The following is a 22,554-nucleotide window of genomic DNA, read 5'->3' on the forward strand; positions in this document are numbered from 1 at the left end:
ATATGGACTAGCTAGTCATAGTCCTACGACTATCATGCACCAGTCAGAAGAGTGAGAGAGAAAAAAAAAATCCTATCTCAAAATGCTTAAAATGCAAAAACATCATTATAATCTTCTTTCCTAAAATTAAGGAAATATAAAATATGGAGCACCAAAAAAGATTAAGATTGTTTTATTAATAAACTCCTCTGTAACAAAGATTGAATGCATGGAGGACTAACCTCCATATCCACAATTACATCAGAAATATTCGAAGCATTTTTGGCCAGGACATGGGCTATCTCAGCAGCTCCTCTTCTAACATGGTGTACTGACCAAGATGTAAAACTTTGGAGTTTGCTTCTAATGTCACTAACAAGCATCCCAGTACTGGTCCAAGACTCTCCAGCATTAGTGATGGCTTGATTACTTTAAGAGAGTCTCCCTCGAGTTTGATGTTTGTCAGCCCAGTTCAATTCCAAAGATGCTTGCTTGGGGAGCACCAAAAGCTTCTTCAAGGAATGGATCAAGAAATAAGCTTCTATTCATTCTCATAATGGCAACGACTTTACCTTCCCAGTCTCTAGCTATACTCTCAATTTCAATCTTGCATTTAGCTTTGTCAATTATAGCATCCCAATTGAGCTTAATGATACTATGGAGGAGGAGTCTAGGACTTAGGTTGATTTCTATTAGTTTATGATGAGCTTGTTCTCTCTGCCTGGACTTTCTTCATCTCCTGCAATATTTGTTTTGAACGCAACACCTTGGATCGTTTAAATTTGAATTAAAAACAAAACCATTGATTCTCAACCATATTCTTCTAGCAACCATAGCTGCTTCCTCAATTTGTTCCTTCTCAAAAGTTTTGTGGAAGTTTTCCATCAACTCCATAAAGCTCCTCTTAGGATTATTGCTTTTCATATTTGCTTGGAACATTGACTCCAGACATCTCGAGCTGCAATGCATCCCCACAAGGCATGATTCATAGACTCTTCAACCTCTAAACAGATAGGGCAATTTGAGTTATTAACAAATTCTTTATGAATAGATTCAAACTTGTAGGAATAGCTTCTAAGAATGCTCGCCACAGGAAGACTTTGTCTGCATTTCGTATGTTCAGCTTCCAGACTTTTTGCCACACTCTTCTCTATCTATTACTGCTAGATGGCTGCACTTTAGTATTTCTTTTTGCAGATGATAAACACTCCTTACTGATAAGCACTCCTTTCTTGTATTTCAACTGATTTTTCCTATTGGCTTTACAGAGCTGTTGTTAGGAATCCAGTGGTTAAGTACTCTAGGTCCTATTCTGTGGGACTTCTCAGTTTTCACAATGGCACTTTGGATCAAAGATTGATAATTTTAAGGGGCTGAATTCTAGGGGTTCAAAATGGATGGAAGGAAAAGACAGTTATTCATGGTCCAATTCTACAGTAAGGCCTACCAAATTTATTTCCAAAGATAGTCCATTCACATTACTAATGACACCTATACAGCCCCATTCACATTGCTAGCCCATGTAGATTACAACGCACGTGTTCTTCCCACATAATTTATACAATTTGATAAGAAAAATATCGAGCTTTGTCTTATAGAAATTTTCCTCACCGTCCTTCCACATCCCTAACCAAAACCCTCAGGCAGCATTATGAACTTAAAAAGCACATGGCTGTTCCATTAGCTCTTAGATCACCCATAAAAAAATAGTATCTTCCTACTTAAGAGAATTCTTGGACTTAATAGAAAAGAGAATTCTTGGTCTACAAAGAAACCTTACGAAAGCAAATTTACAAACTGACGTAATTTGATGTAATATGTTAAATTGTAAAAATATTTTTTATTATAAAGTTGATATGACGTATTACATCAAACCACATTATTATCAAAATTTACTATTGTAAGATTTATTTATAAATCTAGCCCTTCTCATGATTAGAAAAATCATTTTCCATGGTGGGAAAAATATTTTGTTAACATTATCGACTATCAGCATTGATTGAATAGAGGTCCTGGGCAGAAGTAGAAGAAGTTCCGGTCTAGTTCGGATCTGATGACGAATGAATAAGGTTCTTAGCTCCACTTAAGCTCTTCCTTACTGGTTGGATCTGATCAAACTGGCCTCTTAAAGCTTCAAACCTATATTCATCACCATATATACTTGGATCCATGATGTCTTCATTAACAACAGTTCGGCCTTCGAGCATGCTTACTACTGCAGACATGGTGGGTCTAAGCGCTGGAGATGGATTGGTGCAAAGTAGAGCTACTTTGATCATTCTAATAGCCTCCTCCTTGTTGAAATCGGAGCCTAGCTTTGGGTCTACTAGCTCCATTAGATCACCCTTTCTTTGTAGAACAAGGCCCTGAAATAAATAAGCATGCATGAAAGAATGGAAATGAAAAGTAGCGAATCAGATCGAAGAGAAAGACGTGAACTCATGCCTGATGTCAATGAGTTGAATAATATCAACCTAGTTTAGTATACTTTGTAGCTTGACTCTAGAGTAGCAGATCATGCCGACCAGATTGGGCGGAAAGGCACAAAGAAGAAAAATAACTCATGCCTGTGTTTTTAAATGCATGTAATTAAGGGTATAGATCAATCTTACCCAATCTAGAAGGCAAACATAATTCTCATTTGGTCGATATTTCATGTTGTTTTTCCCTGCGACAATTTCCAACGCAACTACTCCAAAACTGTAGACATCTGCCTTGTAGGTTAAATAACCCCATAATGCATATTCGGGTGCCATGTATCCTCTACAAAATGAGCGTTGCATATGACATGTAGTTCATTAGAATGAAGCTCTTATCGTTAATATTGGAAAAAATCTAGCATCTATGGAAACATAGTTACGGGGTCATGTTTCCTTCCCATTTACTCGTGTTCCATGAATAAAAAGCCAACATCTATAGAAACCTAGTAACGGGGTCATGTATCTTTTGCAAAATGAACATTGTATTATGACTTGTAGCTCACTAGTACGAAGCTCTGATCGCTCATATTGAAAAACAAATCCAAAAAATCCAACATCTATAGAAACATAGTCACGGGATCTGTTTCCTACCCATTTAGCATGCAATTATAAGGCATATGATTGAGCGGAATCTTCATGCCATGAAAGATAAAATAAATATAAATAAATAATAAATAAAATAAATAAATAAATTATCAGCAAGGAAGAACATTTTACATAGATGAGATGAGATAAAATGAGCGGAATCTTCATTTCCTTCCCAAACATTATTCAAACACAAACACTTTCAAACTGATCATTACAATTTTTTCAAACTAATCATAACTTTTTCAAATTTTCAAACAATTCAATTTTTTCAAATCCCAAAATAAAAATGATATTAAAAAATTATATATTCTAACAATATTTTGAACTTTATAATATTTTTATTTAACTTTTTCTCTCTCGTTTCTCAAAACCCAATAAATACTTAACTCAATATATTTTACTATTATTTACAAAACATTTAACTACTATTCACAAAATTCTCATCTTATCTCATTCCCCAAGCATCCCCCTTAGTGAGATAAGTTGTCAGGGCATCGAGCTCAAGTGTAATTTGCTTTTTTTGGGGGGTGGGGAAGGGCGGCTGCTTATGATTCTGCTAGATTTCAAGTACTAATTCCTTTTTTTTCCCTTTTGGTTACACGAGAGAATTTTGAAACTATCTTAAATGGTAACAACAGCTCAAGAAATTATCAATCAACGGCTAAAAGATAAGGCAAATTCCAACCAAGCAATGGCTAAAATATTCTTAAGGATATAAATGCGTATTATTTTCTTCTGTATAATCCATAACCACTTGTATAAAAAAACAAATTCTTCTCAGTAACTGTTTCTATACTTGTCTCGATAAAAACAGAATATTTGACACAAGTTTTACATGCTATGGTTTTTTCAATTTAAGAATAGGGAGAGGTTCCAGGAGTAGGATTTATGTTAATGGTTGAATACAAATCTCTCTCTCTCTCTCTCTCTCTCTCACAAAATGGGGCTGATTGTTTGTTGCATCAAAAGTCTGGGCATAAAAAAAACACAAGCAAATTATAGCTACATGCTTAATGTTTGCACTCTTTTGTAAATACTGAACACTGATTGGTAAATGAAAATAGAGTCTCTCCTCTCTCCTACGGAATGGGAGCTTGAGGTGGAGTAGTGGGGTCCACTAGATTCTAACAGAATTCAGGTGGTGTGTGTGAGTGCGAGGTGGTGGTGAGTGAGTGAAAAAGTGACAGAGAGTGAGTGGAGTACGGTGAAGTACGGTGGAGGGAGTTTTTTCTGAGGGTGTCTGCTGCCTGGAGGAGGTAGGAAAATACAAAAAATTTCAAAAGGGAAAGATCGAAGAATGGATGATTTAGAAAAGAAATGGAATAATCTACATCTACTGGAAGAAGAGGAAGCTGCTATAGTCTTTAATGAAGCTGTTGGAAAGGAGATTTCATACAAAGGGGAATGAAGCCTGGTGGGGAAAGTGTGCATGGACAGAAGAATTAGCAAGGAGGTGGTGGACAATACGATGAAGAGAGTATGGAAAATAAGTAAGCCTGCAAAGTTTCTAGAAGTAGATAATAATGTATTTACCATCACATTTGCAAATCAAGCAGACAAATATCGAGTATGGAGTGGAAGACCATGGTCTTTTGACTACCATCTACTTGCGCTGAAACCCTTTGAGGAGGATACACCACCACAGAAGCTGAGTTTCATGCAGGAACAATTCTGGATTCAATTTCATAAGCTACCTCTATATTGCATGAATGAAGATAGGGGAAGACAGTTGGGTAACACCATTAGTGTGGTGGAGGAGGTGGATGTGAAAGAGGATGGGAGTAGATGGGGAAGATACCTGAGGGTCCTAGTTGTGATAGATATTCAAAAACCACTAGCTAGAGGCAGAACCATCAATGTGAGAGGAGAGAGGCTATGGATTCCTATAAGGTATGAAAAGCTACCTAGATTCTGTTTCTCTTGTGGTTGCTTAATTCATGGAAAAGGGGTTTGTTTAAGCAAAAGTGATGGGGTTGAACAGTATGGGGTATGGCTTAGAGAAGATATGAAAAAAGGAGAAAAAACAAAAAGAGAGAGGGATTATGGTAATCTAAAAAAGAGTGATGCAGGAGAAGAGGGTTGTAATGTACATATGGAGAAAGATGAAGTAGGAAAAAAAGAAATAGGAAATGAGGGGTTAGCTGGGGAAAAAACTTCTGAGATGGAAAATAGTTTGTGTGAGTCTGAGTTTGAGGAAATAAGTGGTAAGGAAAAAGATGAGGAAGGCAGGTCTAATGAGGAAGTGCTGAATAAGGAGAAAATAGATGAAGCAGAGATATTAATAAATGGGGAGGGAGTAGTGAGGGAAGGGATAAGAAGTGAAGAGGATGCTAGAAATGAGGTGGAGGAGCAAAGGGGAGACCAGAATGAAACGATACAGGCTTTGATTATCAAGAAGGGTGAATGGAAGAGAAGGGCTAGAGAAAAAGGGAAAAAAGTAATTAGAATTGGTGAATGTTATGGCAAAAAAAGAAGTTATGAAGGTGAGGAGGGAAGAGAAACAAAAAGGCTGAAAGTTAAGAAACTAAGTAGAGATGGTGATGAGAAAGACAACAATTCCTCAGAAAGCATGGTGGTGGCTGTTCAATAGCCCCACCATTCCCAATGAAAATCCTTAGTTGGAACTGCCGAGGGTTTGGGAACCCTCAGACAGTTCAAGACCTTTGCCTTATGGTGAAGGAAAAGGACCCAGATGTGATATTTCTTATGGAAACTAAGCTGAGAAGTGAGCAGTGTGTGAGAATGAAGAAGAGACTTGGCTGTGTGGGTTGTTTTGTGGTGGAACCAATGGGGAAGAAGGGTGGATTAACTCTATGGTGGAATAACAGAGTTGAGGTAGAGATATTAAACTTCACACAACGGCATATTAGTGCCTGGATTTCAGGAGAAGGTGTTAAGGAAAGATGGCTGATGACTGGATTTTATGGTCACCCTGAAACTAGCAGAAGAAATGAAGCTTGGAACTTGGAACTTGTTAAAATCCTTAAAACCTAGGCCCAATCAAGGATGGTGTGTTTTAGGGGATTTTAATGAAATTACTTCAAATGATGAGAAGATGGGAGGTAGGCCAAGATCAGAGAGACAAATGGAAGGGTTTAGAGCTGCTCTAGAAGAGGGGAAGTTATTTGATCTTGGATGGAGAGAGAATAAGTTTACATGGAGTAATAAGCACGAAGATGAGACATTTACAAAAGAAAGGCTAGATAGGGCAGTAGCCAATTCAAGGTGGTCACAAATGTTCAATGATCATTGGGTGGAAGTGCTGCCAGGTAGAAGCTCAGATCATAGGCCAATCTTATTGACAATGAAGAAGCAAGGTGAAAAGGCTTGGAGGAAGATGAGAGTTTTTAGATATGAGGCTAGTTGGGCCAAGGAGGAGGGCTGTGAGGAAGTTATTAGAGGGGTTTGGCATTCAATGCAAAGGGATATGCAGCACCAAAAGATACAGGCTAAGCTAGAGTCATGTAAGGTAGGCCTTCAAAGGTGGAGCAGACAGATCAAGTCAAAAAGAACAAAAGATATTAAAGAGAAATCTGAATTACTAAAACAGCTTCAAGACTCAGAGAGCAGTCATAATGTTGAAGATATTAAAAGGGTTCAGAGGGAGTTGGGGGCACTACTTGAGAAGGAGGATCTTAAATGGAAACAAAGGGCCAAGAGAAACTGGTATGTGATGGGGATAGGAATACTAAATTTTTTCATGCGTGCATCTCAGAGAAGAAGGAAAAACGTTATCAAAAAAGTTATGGATGAGCAAAAACAAACTTTCAATAACCAAGAAGACATTGAAGGGGCTTTCAATAATTTTTTTTAAGAATCTGTTTACCTCGACAAGGCCAAGTGCAGAAGACATAGCAGTGTGTGTGCAGCAGGTGGAGTCTAGAGTTACAAGTGAGATGAATGGAAGATTGATCAGGCCTTTTAGTAGATTGGAAATTGAGGATGCTATCCAACAAATGGGTCCTTTGAAGTCACCTGGCCCTGATGGTTTTGGTGCTTGTTTCTACCAAAACCATTGGGACACTATAGGTGAGGATGTCTGCAAGGCAGTGTTAAGTTTTCTCAATGGTAATTCTCTGATCTCTTCTATCAACTTCACTTACATAGCACTAATCCCCAAAATAAAGAGCCCTTTATATGTTACTGAATTTAGGCCTATCAGCCTTTGTAATGTCATTTATAAAATTGTTTCAAAAGTGCTGGTAAATAGGCTGAAAAGAGTTCTATCGAATATCATCTCATCCAACCAGAGTGCTTTCATACCTGGTAGGATTAACACTGATAATATTATGGTTGCATATGAGGTTCTGCATACTATGAAGGTGAGAAAGAAAGGCAAGAAGGGAAGCATGGCCATCAAACTCGATATGTCAAAGGCCTATGACAGAATTGAGTGGGTCTATTTGGAGGCTATAATGGAAAAACTGGGTTTTTGCAGTGAGTGGATACAACTGATTATGAGATGTGTTTCATCTGTCAGTTACTCAGTTTTGGTTAATGGAGAGCCAGGTGAAAAAATCTATCCTTCAAGGGGCCTAAGGCAAGGGGATCCACTTTCCTCTTACTTGTTTATCATGTGTGCAGAAGGGCTTAGTGCTTTACTTAATAATTCTGATCAACAAGGTGTTACTAGAGGAGTTTCAGTTGTAAGAGGGGGGCTGAGAATCAATCATCTGCAGATGATTGTGTTCTATTTGGTAGGGCCAATGTGGAAGAATGGAGAAAATTGAAAGGGATACTCAGCACATATGAAAAAGCTTCTGGTCAATTTCTTAATAAGGATAAAACAACCATGTTCTTTAGTTCTAATACTGATACAGAGACTAGAAGACAGGTCTTGAGGGAAGGTGGGGATATGGTGAAAGGGAGTTATGAGAAATATTTGGGGCTTCCTAATCTGGTGGGTAGTTCTAAGTATAACACATTTAGGTGCTTAAAAGAGAGGATCTGGCAGAAGATAAACAATTGGAAGAACTCCTTTCTTTCATGTGCAGGGAAAGAAATCATGATTAAAGCTGTTTTACAGGCTGTTCCTTCCTATACTATGAGTGTCTTTAGGCTGCCAAAGAAGCTTTGTACAGAATTGAATGGTATGCTAGCTAAGTTTTGGTGGGGCAATCAGCAAAGAGAAAGCTATATTCAATGGAGGAGTTGGAAGAATATGAGGCAGTCAAAAGGAAAGGGGGGACTGGGATTCAGAGACATAGAGATCTTTAATACAGACTTGTTGGCAAAAAAAGGTTGGAGAATGTTGCAGAGTCCTCTTTCTCTAACTGCTAAGATCTATAAGGATAAATACTTTAGACATTCCTCTCTGTTGGAGGCAAAGTTGGGCCACTCACCTTCACTGATATGGAGGAGTGTATGGGGTTCTCTAGGCTTATTGAAAGAGGGATTAAGGTGGAGGGTGCGAGATGGTAACAGGATTAAGATATGGGGTCATAGATGGTTACCCACCCCTTCTTCCTTCTGTGTGCAGTCAGCAATTACTATTTTGAATGAAGATGCAAAAGTCAAGGAGCTTATGGTTGAAGGTGAGAAGAGATGGGATGAGAACTTAGTGAGATCTATATTCACAAGAGAAGAGGCAGATCATATCTGCTGCATTCCCTTGTGTAGAAAGGAAGGGGAGGACAAGCTGTTTTAGGGGCCTAATAGTAAAGGTTTGTTCAGTGTGAAAAGTGCTTATTATTTAGAATAAGGTAGATTAAAAAGGGCACAAGGGGAGGCCTCAAAAGAGGCATATTTAGATGGTCGATGGAACCATATGTGGAAACTGAACTTACCTGGGAAGTTGAAATTGTTTATGTGGAGGGCAGGTAATGATTTGTTGGCTACAAAAAAGAATTTATTTGTTAGAAAAATCAGTGATGATTCAAAGTGTCCCATATGCCTCCAAGAGGATGAGTCTGTTATGCATGTTCTTTGACAATGCCCTGCTGCAAATGATGTATGGGCGGGGTCTCTAAAGATTTTGCAGAAATGGAAGAGAGAAGATGAAGTAGATCTACTGAGTTTATAGGGGAGATTGTTACAAAAGCTCTGCAATACTGAAATGGAGGAAATAGCTGCCATAATGAGAAGCCTATGGATCAGAAGAAATGTTTTTATTTTCGAGAAGAAGTTCACAAGTCCAAGTTGTGTTATCAGATCAGCAAAGGATGCTTTGAATGAGTTTCATCAAGCTCAGTTTCAATTAGAGGGTCATGAGGGGAATAGAAGTGCAACAAGAGAGAAGAAAATATGGCTTCCACCAGAACAGAATATGGTCAAGGCTAATTGGGATGCTGCATTGGATGTTAAAGCAAGGAAGATGGGAGCTGGGGTTATAATCAGAAATGAAAAGGGAGAGGTCATGGCAACTTGTCTTGATCAGAAACAGAATGTTTTTGAACCAGCTCCAACTGAATGTTATGCTTTGAGAAAAGCAATGGATTTTTGCAAGGACCTTAATTTTGAGAAAGTAACATTTGAAGGTGATGCACAGGTTGTTATAAACGCTGTGAATGACCCAGTTGAAGATCTATCTTTAAATGGCAGTATCATTGAAGAACTGAAGACGATACTTAGAGGTTGGCAAGGATGGAAAGTCCAATTTTCACATAGAGACACTAATACAGTAGCTCACAAGTTAGCAAAAGCTGCTCTAAATTCAGAAGAGGAGAAAGTGTGGATAGAAGAAGCTCCAGTTTTTGTTTTAAATAGTTTACATTTTGACAAACACTGTATGGATCAGCAGTTTATATAAATGAATGAAGAATGGTTTATTTCAAAAAAAAAAAAAAAAAACATTGATTGGTAAATTAGAAAGGAATGAATTTCTCTACAAGCATGGTGGTGTTGCGAATATAGACAACCAACGTATGAAAATTCCTACCAACTACTGAATCCAAGAGTTTTCTACTGTACCTTCCATCTATGAATGTTAATAATATGCTAACACTTTAAATGCTACCCTTTCCGGCTTAGTTTTCTGGTACCATCTCAAAGTGAGATAAGCATCAATGTCTGCTCTGGATTATCTCCTAGCCAACAGCTAAGGAGGGAAAATAGAAAAGGAAGAATACAATTACAAGTGGGCTCCAAAGAAAGGATAGAGGGAAAGATTTAGCTTACATTGTTCCAGCAACTCTGGTGCTGATATGGGTGTTTTCCTCTTCATCGAGCTTGGCCAAACCAAAGTCAGAAATCTTTGGGTTAAGCTCTCCATCCAGTAGCACATTTGTAGTTTTTATGTCCCTATGAACAATTTTTATTGTTGATTCCTCATGCAAGTAAGCCAAACCTCTTGCAATCCCAACACATATTTTCCGCCTCGTAGGCCATTCCAAGTTTAATTGGTATTCCTCTGGACCTGCAGTTTTCATAACAACTCCAATGTGGAGTTCATCAACTTGGTTCTTAATATAAACAATATGTAGTTTTTGGTTCCCATGCTTTTGAAAGTCAACATAAAATAAGAAAGTCTAAGCAATAAACTTACCAAACAAAGCACGTGCTAAGCTATTGTTTTCCATATATTCATATACCAAGAATAGTTGACTTCCTTCAACACAACATCCATACAATCTAACAAGATTTGGGTGTTTTAAACCAGATATCATGCCTATTTCGTTCACAAATTCACGATTTCCTTGATTTGATCTCGAAGAAAGTTTCTTAACTGCAATGATAGTACAATCTAACAGTACACCCTGTATTCAAAATAGAAAAGTATCATCGGGCCTGTTTTCCAACATGTACTGAGAGATCAGTTGATATGATGAACAAGAAGGATATGAAAAATGGAAATCCTAAAAGCTCAGTGGGAATAACGTTAGATACCTTGTAGACAGATCCAAAACCTCCTTCCCCAATCTTGTTTGCAGGATCGAAGTTATTAGTGGCAGTTTTGATTTGCCTATAAGTGAAAAAACCAGTTTGCAAATCTAATCCTCTCAGTTCTGTAAAAGGAACAAAAGGATAGGGGAAGATGTCAGATTGCATCTTATAAATGATGAGATTACTCTTTTATTGCTATTTTGCATTCTTGACTAATCAGATGACTTTAGGGAAAATGAGACCACTAAAATGCAGTGAGAAGGAACAAAAATCTAGTCAATCAGCTACTTAACCCAAGCTGTTACAAGACAGTCTCATTTCATTTTCTATGTCTGCTAAACAATCACAGGTGTATTGGGAATCAAAAGCCAAACTAAAAAGAGATATATTTGATTGGTACATCCCTTAAGCATGATATGTGCCTTTTGGCTCTTCTTAGCATTTAAAATAAGATCATTTTACTGCTATATAAGAATATTCAACAGAAAAACTAATTCTCAAGTGACTTTGGGGCCATTTCGAAATGACTTCACTTAGATTTCACACAGAAGGAATGAGCTAAGACACGATTTGATATTTTTATGATCATAAATGGAAGTGGCTCCAATATATGAAGACCGCTTCTTACGCTCTGCAATGCAGCAATCCTATAGTTGCCTTCCACATTGTACTTTGGATTGCTGAGGCATGTAGGGTGATTGCAGTACATAGTTGGAGAAGATATTAAAAAAATTTATACCATCTAAATCATAATTTTCGCAGTGTTGAGTACCTTTGTCCCTTGATATCCTGCCTCCTATGCATCCTTTCCACCAAAGAAAGCCTAGAATCATAAGAATGAGGAATAGCACTGATACTACAGCTCCAATCACTATAAATATCTCAACCTTCACAGGGGGACTGAAATCTGAAGAAAGAAAAGGAGCCGAGTAAAGCGATTTTGAAGCTCCATACACAAAACTGATTTTCTGTATACTTTTGTTGTTCGCCAATCTAAGAAGTGTGAAACAATTTGGAAAGGATAGAAGAATTCTCATATTCCAGGAAACGGTTACCAGATTCCACAGAGATGGTTGATATGAGAGGACCATACGTTCCTCTCTTTGGAGCAGCTGTCGTCCCTTTCCCAGCCCAGTGGAAGCGGATCTGTAAAACTTTATTGCTCACAACTGCTTTATATGTCCTAGACACACTTTTATCAACCCCTTGTGCGGCATTTTCAATATCAAAATCCATTAACACCGGTTTTTCCTGTGACAAATTAACTAATTAAAATCCTGTTCTACATATAAAGAGAAACAAATAACTTTGTACGTACCTGGATATAAACATCAAATATCCGTCTTCCAAGACTGTAAAAGGATCTATTCTCCCTGAAAACTATCTCTGCAAAGGATAGTGTCACGCGATAATTCCCATTTGCCAAGCAACGCACATAATAGGTGAGAGAAAGGGGAGAGAGGCGTGCACTCGTGTATAATTCAGAACTGTTCATTCTGAGTGTTGATACATTGTTCGCTATGTATACATTTGAGGTTCTGTTGATATCCCAAAATTGTCCACTTGAACTTATTCCCCAGTTCTCACTCCCGAGAACAAATTTTGCCGGACCTGCTGGATCCAGATCCTCTTCATACTTTATGTTTCCACTGGTGATAGCTTTTCCGCCACAATTTATATGCACTGAATAACGCTCTACACAAACAACAGCTTGTGCAAGTAAGCATTATAGGTCAAAAAGGAAGAATTATTAGTTTTGTCTTCTTGGTTCATTTTCTTAAATATTTCACTGTATTTTGTTTTCTTATTTCTGAAAGCAGGCTGTATCAAAATGGAAGCCTCACAGCACAAATAAGGCATAGGCCTCAAAGTTCTATTTGAAGGTATGTAATTACCTTTTGTGCAACGAATGTTCTTTTGGCATGCTGCAGTATTTCTAGATTAGCGTAATACAAGAAGAAGCATGAGCTTATGCAAAATTATAGTTGAAAAGGAAAAGCTTTGGCAAAATCAAAGTGAGAGAGAAAAATTTTGGTTGTTCTTAAAAGTAAAAGAGAGAGAACTTACGAGTTGTCCCGTCCAAGAGAGCTTTCAAACACATTTCTGATGAAACGAGAAACTCATTATTTTTTGAAAAACTATAAAGCTTAAGTTTTTGGAGAGAAGTGTATGCAAAGGCCAGGTCCTACGATATTAAGGCTAAGAGTGACAAAGAAATGTCCTTACAGGGTTTCTCGACAAGTAGGTCCCACAGAGCTCTTTGAAAATTTATTGTAAGAAAGATCTAGTTGGCTACACATGAACATAATTTTCATTAAGAACTCATTATATATCCCAAAAGAAATAAAAAATGACTAGAGTTACAGGTTGTAAAACCAAACTATTTCATTAACTGAAACAGCCAGGAAGATGGCCCTTGAGGAAGTAGCATGATTGACCTCATCTAACATTGTAATCTAAATCAGCTGTGCTATGTATCTACCATATTGCATTTCCCTAAATCTATGCTTGGTTTTTGTTGATGTTAATCCAATATCATTCCGGTTCAGACTATCAAACATCTCTGGCCAACTTGACATAACTGTCAATATACTATTCAACTGATAACAGACTTAGCTACATAACAATGTAAAACAAGTTCATCTATTACTCCTTTCTACTGGTGACACATGGTGTATGATGCAAATTAAATTCTCCAGAAAAATTTCTTTAATCCACCCATTGCATATGATGAGTGAATAAGACCTATAGCTAACCATATCATAAGATGAATCAGCTTCCAAAGTGATTTATATTTCAACATTATGCATATTTGTAAAAACTATATATCCACCGGACCCTAATAAATTACAAAAAAATATTATCATGCAAATCTGGTGTATAATTTAAAATGAACTACATACTCGCGAGGATCTCTGTCTAGGACCCACTTCGGAATAGCCCCTGTGAGCAAGTTGCTTGTCAGAAACCTGTTCGAAGAGCAAAATAATCACATTCTGGTTAAACACACACTCATATCATTACTAAAGGAAGAAAACTGAGGAAAATTTAAGGTACTAATTTTGTATTCATCCTTACACACTCATATTAGAAGAGGGTGGGACATTTATGCAGCACATATTAGCTTCAAAGTCGGAAACAGAGTGAAGGTAAAATTTTGGCATGATTCATGGTGCGGCGATCGGGCACTCAAGGATGTCTTTCCACAAGTTTATAGCTTAGCAAGAAGGAAGGAAGCATTAATAGCAGATTTAGTCATCTTTTCCAATGGCCTTTCCCAATGGAACCTCACTTTCCATAGAGAAGCCCAAGATTGGGAGATGGATGACTTTTCAGCTCTTTTTGACCTTGTGTCCATTCGTGTGTCGGGGGAAGGTGAAGATAAGATATATTGGTGACCCTCTAAGAAGGGAGTTTTTACGGCCTACTCTTACTATCATTCCTTGAACATGCACAACTCAACCCCGTTCCCATGGAAGAGCATCTAGAAGACAAAGGCACCTCTAAAAGCAGCTTTTTTTGTATGGACAACCACTTTGGGAAAGATTCTTATTATAGATAACTTAAGGAAACGTGGCATTATAGCTATGAATTAGTGTTACATGTGTAAAAAGAGTGGTGAGTCCGTTGACCATCTATTACTACATTGTGAGATTGCTATGTCCTTGTGGACCGATGTCTTAGCATGAGTGGGACCAGCGTGGGTAATGCCGAAAAGGGTACGTGATTTTCTAGCCTTATGGAGAGGTATTAGGGGCAACTCTCAAATTGCATCCATATGGAAGATGCTACCTATTTGTCTATGGTGGTGCATTTGGAGGGAGCGGACCGCAAGATGCTTTGAAGATCAAGAGAGATCAATGGAAGAGCTTAGAATTTTGTTTTTCAATACTTTACTCCATTGGTCAATTGTAATTGATTTTCATGGCAGGACTTTTCATGATTTCCTTGTATCTCTAAACTAGACATAAACTTGCTCATGTATATGTCCCGTATACTTGGTCATTTTTTGTCTCTCTTTTGATCAATAAAAATTTATTTACCGATCAAAAAAAATATATTGTTCTTCAATCCAGTGGATTGGCACCACAGATGCAATTGTCCCGCATGAGTACACAGGGGAGTCAATATGCCAAGCTCCCAATCATGACTACATAGATGCAATTGTCCTATCTGACCCAACCATGTAAGGATGGGCATAGGACTTGCCGAACCATCTCACTTGTCATGGTGCGCTTTGAGCTGCTTCTTAATTGTTTATTTGAATATCATCAAAAAATAAATATATTTAGGGTTTTGATTCAACACATACATGTATTCCATCTTTGCTAGATCTTTAAAATCTGGAACATTTCCTTCTAATCTATTGAAGCTGAGATCTCTGCACAGATAAAAGGATAAAGTAGCTATATAATACTACATAAGAATAATAAAGCTGCATAAAAGTGAATATGGTAAACCTTATAAACAACATGTTCAGTTTTTAGAGCGAAGATAGAATCAAGAAGATATAATACACAGGAGAAACAAATTGAAAGAGATCCCTTGTCCATGTAAGGGTGGAGATAGCTCAAAAAAGTTTCTATAAAAAAGTTAATGTTTCTCTTATTTTCAGTCCAGTGAAAGAAATGTTGCATAGATATCTTGACAAAATTCTTCCTATTCATAGATATCTTGGGGCATCTGCAAGAATGGACCTAAGCAACATGACGTGTAGATCATTGCTGCTGTGCATTAATGTCCATGGGAAGAAAATTGACAACCGGACATAGCTGATTTCTAAAAGATGGTCTGTAAAGATTGAAAGCAATTATAATGTGTTTACCAGGCTAAAGTGGGAAAACAAATATTATTACATATTCATAAGCAGAACAATATTTCCCACTCCTGTTTCAATCCAATGTTGCTATAAAAGTAAAGTACCTCATAGTTAATGGTTTCAACATACGATCTTAATTCTACTAGAGAACTAGAAAAAAAAAATCCATATTGAAACAATACAACAACACATCTATCTATATTTATCAGTAATGAACAGGGTCTGTGCCAATTATCTGGAGTTTTCAGTTCTTCGGTTTTTTAGTAAATGAAAATAGAAAATAGAAAAAAACAGAAAGGATGAAGAACTACAAAATTTGGAGTTCTGGCATTTGTGATATATATGCAGGGATTGTTCCAGAGAGATTGCAGCTCCTTAACATTCTGCAACATTAACCAACATCGCCTAAGAAACAACTCTAGAAGTTTGTATCATTCAAGCTCCTAACATTTTGCAATTAAACAATGACTTACAATCTTGTCATTCCCCTCATGTTACTCAATGGTGGAAATTTAGAACCCTCACCATGTAGGTCACTAATTCTTCTGCACAAAATTGCATCATCAATGACAGTTCGTATCTTAATCAAATAAATCTTGTTAATTAGAGTACAAAGGAAGATATCGCAGAGAATTTACAACAGGAATCCTGAGAAGAGCAGAACTTACAGCTCAGTTAAATTACTATGAGAAATACTAGAAGGAATGGGCCCAGAGAGACCACTAGCTTGGATCTCCCTGTGAAGAAGATAAATATAATGAGTTAGGTTACACCTGAGTATTCTGCTAGAAGAGATTCAGGCAACATCATTAGGGTAAAAACACATACAATTTCTGAAGGTTTTTCCAACTACGGAAAAAGTCAGGTATTTTTCCGGTGAAGCTGTTACTGCTAATCTTACTGCACCAACTCAAAATAGAAACATTGAAACATGAGTTTTCTCAGGTAGGAATGTAAAATTAATATTCTAATAGAAATGGCTTAAAAGTTACAACCACTTACAGTTCCGTTAATTTGGTCAGATTAGTGAGAGCGAGTGGCAACTCCCCCGTGAGATTATTAGCACTAAGAATACTGCAGTCAACAAATGGCCGGAAGTTCAACATATTGGGAATTGTGAAATGAATCATCAAATGTGATTTCAGAACTAAAGGACAGGATGGTAGGAAATACTGACAGATTCTCCAAGTGAACCAAATTTCCAAGCTCACGGGGAACGCTTCCAGAAAACAGATTGGTCTCTAAGCTCCTGATATTACGACGGTCTTCGTCAATGTTAAAGCAAGATTTAAACAAAACAAACTATGAAACAATGTTACAGATGAAAATGGTGAGTAAAAAAGATAAAAGAAGAGCTTACAAATATACAAGCGTGGTCATGCTTCCCAGGGAGCTTGGGATCGATCCTGATAACTTATTTACACTAACCGACCTGTAGCGAATTATTATAATCACCATAGATATTAATGTAATATAATTAGTAGTCTAAACCCTTGAGCTTTATGATTTTGATTAAGGAATATCTCTGCAATGAGTAGTAACTCACAGATATGTCAAGTTTGCAGAAGCCCATTCGGAAGGTATTGTACCAGAAAGATAGTTTCGAGTGAGATCACTACAAACAACAAGAAAGAATTAGAAGCTTAAATCAATTTTCAAATACTAATAATTACAAAAAAGAATTAGTTGGGTTGATCTTCTTACAGCTTTTGTAGGAAAGGCAGCTTTACCAGAGATTTTGGAAGCTCACCAGAAAGATTCTGCCCTTTAAGAAATCTGTATGACAAGGATAATTGTACAACCTTTTATGTTAGAATTTCTTGGTGCATTATCTAAACACAACTCTATTGGTTTTTTTTTTTTAATAAGCGGGGGGTAAGTTTGACCTGAGGAGTGGACGATATTTCTTTAGAGTACTGATTGTCATTTAAAAATGATATAATGGGATAGTTGACTATGTAGCCTATAAGACTAAAGTTCTAATATTTGAGAATTTAAAAAAAAAAAAAAATTGTGCAAGTCACATAAAAAAGTACTCTAAAGTTTTAATATTTGAGAATTTCAAAAAAACAAGTTCCGCCCATTTTGAAAATAGAAAATATATTTATAATTATGAATTGTGTAATTGTCGCATAATCGTTTTGAAAAGAATGAATAAAACATGAGATTCATATGAAAAAAATTAATTTTTTATGTTTAGTTGTTAAACTAAAATCAACTCATTTCAACTCATCTCAACTAATCCTTGATTGGATCCACTAACTTTTCAACTTCCCATAAAAAAGTTAAACTCATCATAACCTACTTCATACATTTCAACTTAAAAAGTTAAATCTATCTCAACCTAAAAAAGTTAAATCCATCTCAATGAGACTCACAAAATATTATTATTTACAACTCAATTCAACTTAACTCATCTCAATATACAAACTTAGTTAAACGTGCATCTATGGATTGTGCGCATGTGTGGGAGAAAGAAATATTCTTTCTTCGTTTTTTGAATTTTATCATCCCATTCACATGACCAACTTATTTTGTTTTTGCAGTTGATCTATAAAATTATTTAAAATACGATAGTTATGTACAAGTCATATAATGAAAGACGATGATAAAGTTAAAAATGAAAAGTAACCAGCTATATATATATATATATATCCATACATACATACATATGTATACATCACCTTGTATATATGTACTTTGCAGCTGAAGCTTGAATAGTTTTCTAGCTTTGGTGGAATTAAGGAGGAAAATCTGGGTATAATTTGAAGGAAAAGGAGGAAGGGTACGTACAGTGAAACCACGTGACAGACAGTACCAGCTGCCGTAGGGAAGGAACAATTGCAGATTAGAGAATTGTTGTACAGTGCTGGCTTGGAACTGTAATCTGCTTCTGCTGTGAACCAACTTGATTCATTGCCGCATGGGTCCACTCTGAAATTCCAATCATCTTTCCCCAGTTGTGTAGCTATTTCCCTCAGGGCACCAACTGCATCATAATACATCGTCCCAACTACTCCTTTTTAAATTTTAAGAGTTTTTAATATTATTTTCTAAACTCTTGGGCACTGATCACGCCAAGAGTTACAAGAAAATCAAAACATTTTCGAAACTCTTCAAGGAAATTAAGCTAGACTTTCTAAAGTAAAGAACAGTACTACTGCAATTTTGAATAATTCTTAACTCGAAGATGCGAGTATTTTTATAAATTATTTTATAAAAATATTTTTCATTAATTGAAATATAGTTATGTAAAATATTGTGAAAAGTGTAATGGATAAATCATTTTCTTTATTCCAATCATGATCTGAATCTTGATCATAAAGATAAAAACACTCAATATTTTATTAGATTCTTCTAATTTTTGTGAAATTATTATTTATCTTAAAAGTTTGAGTAGACAGGAAGAGAAAAATTATTTATTTATATTATATTTTTAATACTCTCTCACGAGTAGATTCAACACGTGAAATATTTAATTAAATTTTGTAGAGCATAAAGTTAATATTTGAATCCAGGACCTCTATTCTGATATTATGTTAAATTACCACTAACTCGTCTAAAAAATTTAGACCGATAAAAAGAAGTAGATTTAATTATTTATATTATATTCTTAATAACCTATTAATCTTTGTTAACTTTGATAGTTGGAATACACTGATTCATGTTGTTTTCTTAGGCTATGGACCTATTCCTCACAAGAATATATTAAAGTTGATTTTTTTTTTTCGTAAGTGAGGGTACGTACACTTAATTACTATTACCAAGATTTCTCAAAAACTATTACCAAGTGATACAATTCTTTATTACTTCCTATCCTTATCCATTACCCATGATGTTACATTAAACAGATAATTATGTTAAATGTGGGCCCCATGAAGTCATATAAGAAACATGTCTTTAATTCTCCAATCGACACGCATGACATACTCGAATTTCTTAGCAATAGGATTAGGAAGGAAATCTCAATATGACTGTAAGGCCCGTTTGTATATTGAAATTCAAAATGATTTCAATTCTTTATTAATAGTAATAAGTTTAATTAATGGTAGAGTGAATTTTGTAGAGCTCACTTAAGATAAGTTTAAATGTGTTTGAGTGTTAAGATGAGTTTATATATATTTATGAAAAATTTAAAAAAATTGTAAATTCTGAGTGTAAAGAGCTGTTAAATTGAAAAAAAAAATTATAGGTCTTACATGTAAAGAGATTTTAAATTTAAATAAATTTAATAATTTGAGAGTTGGATATTTAAATATTAAACTTAATTTAAATTTAGATTGTCCAAATTTCAAATGGACCCTAAGTCTATTCCTTTTGCAGTATTCTCGCTTACGCAAAGAGTTCAAATGCAATAATTATGATGATAATATTCTTACAACGAATATAGCTTTTTTATTTATTAAGAAGCATTAAATTTAAATAATACTGCATACAGTCGTGGAGTATGTAAGTATCGTATAATTATTTTGAAAAAGAGTGAGGTCTATTATTAAAAAATTAATTTCTTTTCATGTGAATACAGTATTTATTCATTTTTTTCAAAGTGATTACATAGCACCACTCATAACTGTAATTATCATTTTTTATTAAATTTATACGCAAATTTTATATAAAAAAATTTATATATTAATGTGATTTAATATAATATGTTAAATCTATTTTATATAAAAAAAAATTACAATACGATGAATCACATTAGATATTTTTGTTTGCATATTATTTTAAGTAAAAATTTTCATTTCTATTTATTCGAGTCTCCGTTTATGACTTACGTGACATTTGTATTTAAAGAGGAAAAAAAAAAATCTTTACAACTTCCTAACACTCCACACTTCATTTTTTTTATTAAATATTTATTATATAAATAATGAATAGAAAATTTGAAATAATTTAAAAAGAATAAACTCAAAAAATAATTAAAAAAATATGGAGTGTAGAATGTAGAGTGTAATAGAAGTTGTGTAGCAAAATTCTTTTGATTTTGAGTTGACTCATCTCGTCCGAATCAACATATCATCATCTCCTCCCCTTCTTTTCTAGGAGGGAAAAGAGAGAGATATAAGTCCAAAACCTGGATTTAAAGCTAGGGTCCAGGGAAGGGTCATGGGTCGTCGAGAAAATCGACATCTTTTTCAAACAAAATAACGAATCAATGACCTTGAAAAAAGAAAACAAAACATTAATCATGACCCACGAATCAATAATCAATTGCATGCGATTCAGTACGTACTTTCAATACTGGAAAATTATCATCCACATGAACTCAATCAATAATGATCAGTTCATGAAAGAGAAGAAATTAGTAGAAATTAGAGTAGGTTTTAATTACCTTCATCATCAGGAAGACGCCCTGCTACTCCACCTTGTGCCTTCGCTAATTTGAATACTCCCACCAAAACAATTAGCAATACGAGCGTACCTTTAAGACTCAAGCCAATCGTCATTGCTACTTTCTGAGCTTGTATCGCCATTTTCCCCAGCTCCAACGCCTTGAGGTGATGATGATCTGCAGCTTCCAAACATGTGCTATATAGTACGCGGTATGGACAAGATGATACATACACATATATACACACACAGACAGCAGTACTGCTATAATAGTACGTGGCCGCCCTCTTAATCAGTTTGACTTTGTATGAAAAGGTGATACAATAATTAGAAATCTCCATTATTTTTTTTTTGTCTCCCATCCCCTAAATGAGATCTACAACCGCCGATATTTAAATGCTTTAAATATTTATTATCTGCTGCATGCAGTCGTTGTCTGTAAGAACGTCGTAGCTTATAAATTCTCTGCAACAAAAATTAATTGGGTTACCGGTAGGGGTGTAATCGGTCCGGTCCGGTTCAGTTTTGGATAAAATCTAGGACCGAACCGGTATGTACCGGTTTTATATTTTTCAAAATCGATTACGCACCGGTTACCCTCCTAAACCGGTACTTCCGGTTTTACCGGTTTTCGGTCTGGTCCGGTCCGGTTTTCCGGTTTTTTAAAAATATAAATTTCACAATTTGTCATTAAAAATTTGTTTATAAAAAAAAAAAAATTGATTTAAAAAAAACTGTTTTATACTTTTATTAATATATTAGACTATATAATAGTATTAATATTAGACTATTGGTATAGTTATAAGTTATATATTAGTATTAGTTATAAACTTTTAGTGATTTAGTATTAACATTTTATGTAATAATTTATAAATTATAATAAGAAATTATTTCATATATGAATATATATGTTATATATAAAATTTCACATAAAAATTTATAATTATACATTATATATAAAACTTATATATATTAATATTTAATATATATAAAATATTTTGTATAAAACTTATATATAAAAATATTATTTTTTATTTTTTTTAATCAACCGGTCCGGTCCGGTCCAAAAAATTCCGGAACCGGAACCAGACCGGAACCGGCCGGTTTTTACGTTTTAAAAACCGGTTCCAGACCGGTCCGGTCCGGTCCGGTTTTCCGGTTTGAGTTTACACCCCTAGTTACCGGCCTGCTTCGTTTGAATTGAAAATTAACTTTAACTAATCATTTTATTATTATAATTATTTTAAATTTTTATATAAAATATAATAAATAATTTAATTTTTTTTAATTGTAAAATAATTTTTTAAATTTTTACATAAAATATAATAAATAATTTAATTTTTATTTTACTATTTACAAAATACCTCAACTTATATATACATGAATCCAAACCTTAATTAACCCTGCCTTTTCAGCTAACAAAATTTAATTGGGTAACCCAGCTTATTTTCTTCTAACTAATTCCTCGTTTCTACCATGAGTTTTACTCGGATGTGAAGAAAATAAGGGAAAGTTTGAAAGTGATTTAAGGAAGAA

General features: G+C 35.3%; 1 protein-coding gene across 1 annotated transcript; it reads right to left on the minus strand.

Annotated features, from left to right (window-relative positions):
- Positions 1-1,943: 1,943 nt before the first annotated feature.
- On the minus strand, positions 1,944-21,172 carry LOC108998078 (probable leucine-rich repeat receptor-like serine/threonine-protein kinase At3g14840). Its single transcript, XM_018974531.2, has 24 exons — positions 21,020-21,172; positions 18,481-18,676; positions 17,392-17,463; positions 17,234-17,302; positions 17,048-17,119; positions 16,865-16,936; positions 16,690-16,761; positions 16,516-16,587; positions 16,356-16,424; positions 16,161-16,232; positions 15,999-16,070; positions 15,181-15,249; positions 13,772-13,837; positions 13,095-13,160; positions 12,936-12,971; positions 12,764-12,804; positions 12,187-12,563; positions 11,924-12,119; positions 11,641-11,775; positions 10,872-10,990; positions 10,531-10,741; positions 10,164-10,419; positions 2,592-2,742; positions 1,944-2,345 (listed from the first exon to the last, which is right to left on the minus strand). The coding sequence occupies exons 1-24, from the start codon at positions 21,159-21,161 to the stop codon at positions 2,019-2,021; spliced, it is 3,030 nt and encodes a 1,009-aa protein (XP_018830076.1). The 5' UTR covers positions 21,162-21,172; the 3' UTR covers positions 1,944-2,018.
- Positions 21,173-22,554: the final 1,382 nt, after the last annotated feature.

The sequence above is a fragment of the Juglans regia genome, chromosome 3 (genome assembly GCF_001411555.2).
Source record: "Juglans regia cultivar Chandler chromosome 3, Walnut 2.0, whole genome shotgun sequence".
NCBI classification, from domain to species: domain Eukaryota; kingdom Viridiplantae; phylum Streptophyta; class Magnoliopsida; order Fagales; family Juglandaceae; genus Juglans; species Juglans regia.

Excerpts from the sequence above, each read along its gene's own strand:
- LOC108998078 (XM_018974531.2), bottom strand. The coding sequence starts at position 21,161 with ATGGCGATACAAGCTCAGAAAGTAGCAATGACGATTGGCTTGAGTCTT. Across the intron at positions 16,937-17,047 it reads ATGACCACGCTTGTATATTT|GAGCTTAGAGACCAATCTGT; the intron begins GTAAGCTCTTCT and ends TCGTAATATCAG. Across the intron at positions 10,991-11,640 it reads CAGGATATCAAGGGACAAAG|AACTGAGAGGATTAGATTTG; the intron begins GTACTCAACACT and ends TTCCTTTTACAG.